The 8,947-nt window shown below is 39.3% G+C and overlaps 1 protein-coding gene across 6 annotated transcripts in view; it reads right to left on the bottom strand.

Moving 5' to 3' along the window:
• Positions 1-1,174: 1,174 nt before the first annotated feature.
• TTBK2 (tau tubulin kinase 2) overlaps positions 1,175-8,947 on the bottom strand; it is a 166,055-nt gene continuing 158,282 nt past the window's right edge. For all 6 annotated transcript variants that reach the window (XM_045448015.1, XM_045448014.1, XM_045448019.1 and 3 more), the window contains one exon: positions 1,175-8,230. In XM_045448015.1, the coding sequence (XP_045303971.1) occupies positions 7,768-8,230 (463 nt within the window). In that variant the 3' untranslated portion in view covers positions 1,175-7,767. The remainder of the gene's footprint in view (positions 8,231-8,947) is intronic.

Raw genomic sequence — 8,947 nt, 5'->3', positions numbered from 1 at the left:
CGGCTCCCGGCAGCCAACAGTTGGCCCGCAAAGTGAGGCCGCACCGCGATGGGTGAGGTCCGGTCCCGGCTGCCCTGGCCCGAGGGGCGACCTGCGGGGACCCAGGGACACGACAGGGGAGACCGAGGGGCCGGGAGAGCGGCTGGACGATAAAGGTGAACAATTCCCCGAGAGAGACACCTGCCTTATTTTCTGTGATAAGCACACTCTTTTCTTTCTGGAGTTTAAGTTTTCTAGATACAACAGTCACCACCCTAACGAAGTTAGGATAAAATTAGCCTAACCTCATTTGACCTTGTCTTTCTCAAAAGTTGAGTTTTCAGTCCCCTGGCCCGTGCGACGCCCGCTGTCACCATCAACTGCTCGACCATTTAAGGCTGTAAGACACGATGATTCTTGCATGGAGGCTTTTTATAATCCTCAGCCCACAAACCTTAAAGTTCCTCAGGCCACGCTGCACACAGAAGCGCTTGTCTGTACCTTTACCTTACACCAGGTTATATTATTTGGACTACTCTGCAGTTGAAATGTTAAGAGGCACATTCAGATTAGTTTATGGCAGCTTGAGTTATTTCTTAATTTCTTTTAGAAACACGAGAGAGGCAGCTCTTTGGATGTTGCTACTCACTGAGAAAATCAAGAAAGGGAAACCAGGCAGAGAGCTAGACAGTTGGCAAGAACACTCCAGGCTGAACCACACCAGACGGGGTGGAGCAGTGCCCATACGGGTGCCTCCTGAGAGTTCCTCTGGTTCAAAGGAAGGTCGCAGATGGAAAGGAGAGGGTGGTAGGGAGCAGGAATCACTCTAGTGATACAAAGGGCGTTTCCTGCAGAAAAGGAGAAAGTATCTCCAGCCAGAGGATGAAGGAGTGAAAAGGAGATCTTAATACACACAGTTTTGTTACTTCACCTTCAGTTTTATTACATGGGAAACCATCTCCTCATATCCCAGAACTCTCGTTTTTATCTGCAGGGATACTGAACACCAGTATCTATTCTATTCAGTCCAGGACTTCTTTTTCTAGGTCACCTCTGGATGTGGTACTGCATTTATAGTAACACCTTCTGTTCCCTGTTGATCTTGTAACCTCTGGTGCATTCAATAACTTTATTAAATCAGAAAAATATTATTTCCTGCTTTTGAAAGCAAACCATCACACAAACAGAACTAGAGTTTGCATGCGGAATGAATATTTTATTACTAGATTATAAAAATAAAATACAAAATAATTTTAAAACAGAACTTAAAACACTGTACAAAGCTTTAATATGATACAAATGGGAAAATTAAATAAATAATTACACTTTTATGTACAGATGGCCTATACAAAAGCACTCCGTGTTTCTGCCAATACTCTTATGTCCTTGGTTGCCTGAGCAAAAATGCATAAAGAGGGCTGCTTGGAGGGAAAAGGTCAATACAATACCTTTGGAGGTATTTCAAAGAGCAACTTCTCATCACTCTGATTTCACGAAGAGGAGGAGAAAGGGAGAAAACTGTGGGATTATTAAAGTCCTCTATTCTACCTTACTGGTCTTGCTTGACAAGAAAATTCTTCTAGTTTGTGGTTCAATCTGATGTAACAGTTGCCAAGAGTTCATAACTTTCAAGAATTATATCTAGTCAAAACTAGATGTTTCCCCCTCCCTCTTTTTTCCCCAAAACTGTTAAACTCGTAAACAAATGGCCCAATGAAATCGACACTGGCAATTTTAGGAATGGAGTCAGGAGGGGGACCAAGAACTGTGCAGGAGGGAGGAAGTGCATGGACTCCACGTGGGTTCTCTGATCTGTTCTCTTCTTTGTTCAATTCACTCAATCCAATTTCAGAGCTGCAGGTGGCACAGTGTTGTGATCTTCCTATTTCTGAATGCTTTTTACCTTAGTGAACTAACTTACCTATCTTGTGAGTCATTTAAAAAGAAAATAGTTTTGAAAAGTCCTACGGGCTTTCCCTTCCTGGGAAAGATGGCAAGAATTTTACTCCCTAAAATAAATCACATTCAAGCTCTAGTAGCCTTGTTTATCTCTTATGGGTGAGTGAAGAATACCCAGACTCCAAATATGGTGAAGTGCTGTGAATGAATTTTGAAGGATTTAAAAATGTGTATTATAAGGTGGGGAGAAAGTATCATATGGCAAGGACAGTCTATATTAAAACCTTGGGTTTACTCAATGTTTTTAGCTGGGTGAGTGAACATTTTTGTACACAATATGAAACGGTATTAAACTACTGAAAAGAGGTAAAATTCCTATCTATCATTAGTGTGTAAAATTATGTCATTGGCAAATTCTATAGTCACGTGGGCTCAAAGATTTGCCTATGGAATCCTATTCTGTAGGTCAAGGAACCCAGAACCACTAGCCCAGAGCATCTAAGAGACATGTCAGCATCACCAGTGATACATACTATGCCCATACTGTCACTGCCAATTGAAGAGGCAGGCTCTGTGAAAGTTTCACAGGGTAATGAAGGAAAAGGCTTCACTTGTTTTACATGTCTCCTTAAAACCAAAGATCCGGCAAAGCGTAAGAAGTATTCAAATTATTACTAAATGTTACTTGTTGGCTATTCCCTTTTTTGAAGATTGTGTATAATAACCACAAAGTGATCTTGATCTTGTCACACATTTCCATTTTCTGATCCAAATTTGCTCAAGGGGAATAGTTAAACATCAAACTTACATTTTAAAAGTCAGAGCAGATAATCACAACTCAATTAGGCAATGTAGTGATGGGCCAGGACGCTAATGTCATCATTTCATGTCCAGCCAGGGATTTCTCAGGGACTGAGGTGTGCAGCATCCAAATTCTCCTTTAAATTAATAGGGATCCTTGTCCCTTGTCCTGGAGTCACTTAAAAACTACAGGAATTCCCATATACCTCCTGCAGTTCTCCGTTGCACTGCTGGCAGCAGATTCTGCAGGCTCCCACGACTATCTGGGTTCACTTTCTCCTAATTCCAAAGGGATAGCCAAACTATTGAGAAATCTAATGGTACGATGTTTCCACATTCCTCCCACATCCTCGAGGTGTACACCAGAGTTCTATCAGATGAGGACAGGGAAGCAGGATGTCCTAAAAAGCACCTGGCATTTTCTGTGCACCACATCCTCCCATACGGTCTGAGGACTGCAGCCGCTGCATGTTCCCTTCTGTAAGTTAAGGTCTAAATCTGCACCTCTGGATTCAGAACTTGGGTAAATATTGACATATGACGACTACCACTGTGGTTACGTGCCTCAATCCTGTAATACTTTTTGTGTTAAAACATAGATGAGTAGCTCTTCTGCAAATAAACTGTACAGACCCAAACTCAAGAAAGTTAAACAATGCCACTGTCATCAACCATTCTATCTCCTCAGTGATACAGGTGCCAAAATATGTCTCCGTTTAGGCAACGTCCCAAAACATCTGTGGTAAATGCACATAAACAGAAATGGGCAGAATATAAAACAGTGAATGCAAACAAGTTAATTCCAAAATACATGAACACGAGAGAAGAAATGGTTCGCTAACATATGACATGTTTGGACAGATCTAAGGGAATGAAAAAAGTTTTAAGATGTAAAAAACTTTGATCTCCCAAGACTAAATCTAGACTTATCTACAAATAAATATATTTTCAAATAGCCAGAATAAGATGCATTTTTTTTCCCTAAGTCACTAAATTCTGAATTCCCAATCCTGTTTCTCCTTTCACCAGTGCCTAATGTTAGATTCAGAATGTAGTTCCTAGAACAAAGAACCCTCTGGGGGAAAAGCATCTGTTTTTAATTCAAAACTATGGGGTATAGAAAAACTAATTATAGTTTTAAGTGTCTGCGTGTGGGTTTATCAAACATGCACCAATGTACACTTTTTCCTTGTAGATTGAATGCAACCATAGAAATATTTGCATAAAAATGTGTAGCCTGGAAGGAATCTCTGATGAAGACCAAAGAACTTCAAGTTCCCCTAGTGGCTGGGAGCTGAAAAGAAAGAGATACTGCACAACTAGTCCACTGAATCAGGAAGCAGCTCAGATTTGCTTAGTATTTTAAAGCAAATAATACAAAGTGGAGAATGACAACAGTGGTATCAATGACCATTTTGCTACTTATTTAGAACTGGACTGACTTGGCAACTTTTACAAAAAACATTCCCTTCACAACATGCAACTTAAGAAACAGTAAATATGATGGTGCCCTTCGTCAGCAAGGCCAGCTTGCATACCAAGTTGGGAATAAGGGCACCTGCCTGAGACTTACCATTCAAAGATGTTTACATGCTGTGCTTTAAGCTTACGCCTGATTTGATCCAATTTTCCTTTGTTCACTATACATTAAAGTTAAATGCCTTTATGCTGCGCAAAAGATTCTCAGGTGAAACTTTAATATTTCAAACAGTCTGTATACCCTGGAGATTTGGCAGCATAATGTAAGAAGAATGCTACCTACCGGGAATGAGCTAGTGCTAATCCATTTCCTGCTCCACACATAATTCCAGAGACTAGACATGACGGTGTAAGGGCAAGTGTGACTAGGGTTTGCCATTTTGTTGTGAGAAGAGAAACCAGGAGGCACTTGATTTTCAAAAGAGAATTTTAACTTTTGCCCCATACTATGTTTAGTATAGTTTGGCTGGACTTTTAATTAATGGCCATGTTCCTTAGGTAGAATAACCAAACTGATTTAAAATTGCTTGGTTGATCTGTGTTTGTCACTGAGATCTGAAATATGCCAACACTAAAAAAAACAAAACAAAACAAAAAAAAACACACCAAAATAAATAAAAAAGAAGGAACTAAAACAACAACAAATAACCAACCCATTCTCCATACCATAACCTTAAAATAAAACAAAAACAAAAATCCTTGGGCCAAAAATGCTTTGCTCAGGGCTGCCAACTTCTCTTTTTAGCCTGAGACCTCTAACATTTCTAAAAGCACAAACTATGCTTTTAAAAACCATGAAGTAAATCGCTGTATCAGCTAGTCCTTTTAGGTGGACCTATTGATACTTAAGCGATAACTAGTCTGTTTTCTTTTGAAAGTATCAGAGCAGAACATCTTTGGTTAACTCTTTCCTCTACATGCAAAATAAAATATTCTTATACGCTGAGGCTATTTCTCTCTGGATCTGGAGTTCGTCAGGGCCATTTAGAAAAGGGGGCAACACAGTAGAAAAGCTGGGAGAAAATTAAGAAACCATAGAGAGAAAACATCCAATCACCATGTTGCCATCACTGTTTTGACCGCTAGAAGAGAAACACCAGTTAAAAACAACACACACACCACAACTGCAGCCTCATCAGCTTTCCCAATGACTGGCACATTTCAGATGACAGGGGTCAGGATTTAAAGCTGGCTACCCTTAGCACAATTTAGCTAATACAACAGAAAAAAAGATAATTCCTTAATTGTAGATAATTAAGGAATTGTAGATAATTCCTTACTCCACTCCCCCACCACCCAAAAAAATTGTGAGATGAAAAGAGGAATGAAGAATGGCAATTTTAAGACATTAAAAAAAATCAATTTATGTCAGACCCATGATTATCATTCCAGTTTATCCCCTTTAACCATAAGGACAGAATTATGTGATTAACATGACAAATTTTTGAACGAGTATTACAAGCATGTCCCGGTAATTTTTTCCCCTATTAAAATCTTTTAAAAGTGAAAATTAAATAATCTATCTTGGCTTGAAGGCTGCCAACCCTTGCATTATTACACAAAGAAGGCAAGAAGAATCTGAAATGTCCCATGCCAAGAACATATTTTCAGAAAATGAAGACAGGCAAGGCCCAAGTGTACGCGAGGCACACAATAGAAAGGAATTTCACCATCTGTGATCTTGAAATTACAAATGGAGAATGAGAAAGAATGAGTTTATATAAGCATATGGTTCTCTATATATTTATAAATATTTATATCATTTACCATGAAGACATGCAAGTAGTGTTATAGCAACTATTATACAATATAATACAGAAGGACTGGTCTTCCAATATTACAGTTGCTTTAGTTAAACAGCAAATATGTCTTATCTATTGCATTCCTCTGTAGTGCTTGAAACCGGAGAGAAATTAAGATTCCACACTATGCTACATTTCTTATGGGAGATCGTATAGGACTCAAGAGTGCTTTGAGTTTCGTTTTGTTTTTTGTTTTTTGTTTTTTAAAAAAAGCTCAACACAGATAAAGAGAACGAGAGAAGTTCAGTGCAGCTTCAGGGCAGCTTTGATGCAGCATTAGAATGTATTCACTTAGTGAGGAAATACACTTCTTTCTTTCTTTTTTTTCTTTTTTTTTTTTTTTTCCAATTCAACCATGTTAAGCTTTGGCAGCAAACACAAGGTCAAAGAGAAAGCACAGATGTTTGCTAGAAGGCAAATTTCAACAGCAAGCAGACCAATTTACCTGACCTCAATAAGGTCTTTACAACACAAAACACCTACAGAGTAGAAAAGAGCCCATTTGAAAAATCTAGCATAATTTACTTTTGCCTGATTCCTGTTACTAGAAGAGTGAAATCAGAATATGCTCCTCCTCACAGCTTTATAAATTGAGGTTACAAGGAAATCAGGTCCAAAAGCCCAAATATTCAAACTAAAGCACAAGAGAAGCAGGTAATAAAACATTAAAAGATAAATACTGAGCCTAAATTTATTTCCCCAGATACTTGTTCCTTATTGGCTAAATGTATAAAATACAAAGTTTGAGGATTATAAGCCTCAACAACGTACCTAATTTCTCTCTATTTTTCTTTCTAAATATCTAAAAGCATAAAGTCACACTCCACAGCAGTGTATTTCCCTGGTATCATCTTGGAGGTTGATATTGGAAATAGCTGGTATCCGGAAGACCTAAGAAAGTAAGGTCTACTCTGGTCGGTCTTCCTTCCATAAGGAGGAAACAGAGGGGAAGAGGGTTCTTTTGTCTTGAATGGTATTAGCCTCACTCTGTTCCTCTCTCCCTAAAGCACTGAAGCCTGGAAAGTAGCTCTATTTAGACTTCTTCCTTTACCTAAGTTTCAGTAGTTCTTTTTCACAATAAAAATATACTAAGAACTGCCGCTCCACAGAAAAATATTAGGGGACTAAAAAAAATAACTGGATTTGAAGTTTTCATCATGTCCTGCTGAAAGCATATTAGAATGTATCGTTAAAATTAGAGAGACTGCATCAGGTGAGATACACTAACTTTAAAAACTGTGAAATCCAGGGAGGGTAGTAGGCATGAGGCAAAGTAAAGGTGTGAACTCTCAATACACTAGATAAATACACAAGCCATGTGTGTATGAGCACTGGGTCTCCAGCAAACAGACTTGTTATATATCCTAATATTAGAGCAATTCTGACTCTCCCACGTTGGGAAGTTTGAATAAAAATATTAAAACAAGAAGTTTCACTTTTGCTATATAATCTTTGAGCAATGCCTTAAAAACAAACATACCAGGCCAAACCCCTTAAAATTCTATTCCATCTCCTTCCTTTAACTCCTTTGTTTCAAAGGCAGCTAAAAAATAAGAGTTCATTTAATCTCCCCCTTGGATTTTGCTGGATTGCCCCTTCCTATGCAAAGGCATGGATTCCTGATCTGCTTGCTGCCTGCCTTAGGTAATTCCTTATCATATATTTATGTCTTCTTATAAATAATTTATGTTACTTTCTTTTGTAAGAGAAGATCAACACTGATTTTTTAAATAGACAGTACAAGGACACACATGCATCAGGTTTAGGAGGAAGACCTCACACCTTTCCCAGAGATGCAGCCCAGCTCCTATCTGCTGAGTTTAGTGGCTGACTTACTCTTCCCTGGGGGGGCTTTAGTGCCGGCCGAGTGGTGGTGGAGGCTGCTGGATCCTTTCAGGCCATTCTTGCTGGGTTTGCAATGCTCCTGTTGGCAGGACCTCCTGGAGGAGGAAGATCCTGAGTGGCTGGGAGGTGACTTGCTTCTCCCCAGATGTGGGGATGAACTCCTCTGGTCATGGTGGGGCCGTCCAGCCCTCGATGGTGAGGAACTAGATGTGCGAGGCAAGGAAGAGCTTCGAGGAGAGGCACTGGGACTTCTGCGAGGGACAACTGGACTCTTGGGTGGTGTTTTTGGATTGTGAGGGGATCCTGGACTCTTGCACTGAGTAGTGCTCCGGGGTTTCTGAGTTCCATTTTGAAGAATTTGGGCCAGGCGGGAGAAAAGGTCTGAGTCGGAATTGCTACTCCCTAGGACTTTGTATCTGCGGAGCCTTAAAGGAACAGAGAAGAATTCTTTTCATTTTAATTCATTTCAAGTGAGTCCAGAAAGTCACAATGTCCCAAATGATAATGTATCTGATGTGAGTGAAGTCAGCAAACACAGGAAACAGAGTTACTCTTTCACACACCAGTTGTATGACCCTAGACAAATTATTTAACCTCTCCTAGTTTTTTTCAAAAGTATAGTTGACATACAATGTTATATTAATTCCAGGTATAAAGCACAATGATTTCACAATTCTATACATTATACAATGCTCACCATGATAAGTTTTGTCACTGTCACTATGCAAAGTTATTACAATATCATTGACTAAATTTCCTTTGCTGTACTCCCCCCTTCACCTACTTTACCCATCCCTCCCACCCCACTCCCCTCTGACAACCACCAATTGTTCTCTGTATTTATGAGTGTCTGTTTGTTTGTTTGCTTGTTCATTTTGGGTTTTTTTTTAGATTTCACATATAAGTGAAATCAGATGGTATCTGTCTTTCTCTGAATCACTTCCTTTGGCATAATACCCTCTAAGTCCATCTATGCTGTAAATGCCAATCCATGGTCTTTCTTTTCTATGGCTAAGCAATTTTCTATTACACACACATACACACACACTCTATATCTTTACCGATTCATCCACCAATGACACTTGGGCTGTCTGCATATCTTATAAACACAGGGGTGCATTATATCTTTTCGAATTAGTGTT

The sequence above is a fragment of the Leopardus geoffroyi genome, chromosome B3 (genome assembly GCF_018350155.1).
Source record: "Leopardus geoffroyi isolate Oge1 chromosome B3, O.geoffroyi_Oge1_pat1.0, whole genome shotgun sequence".
In the NCBI taxonomy this organism is placed as follows: Eukaryota; Metazoa; Chordata; class Mammalia; order Carnivora; family Felidae; genus Leopardus; species Leopardus geoffroyi.
This window is presented reverse-complemented; position numbering and strand designations above follow the sequence as displayed.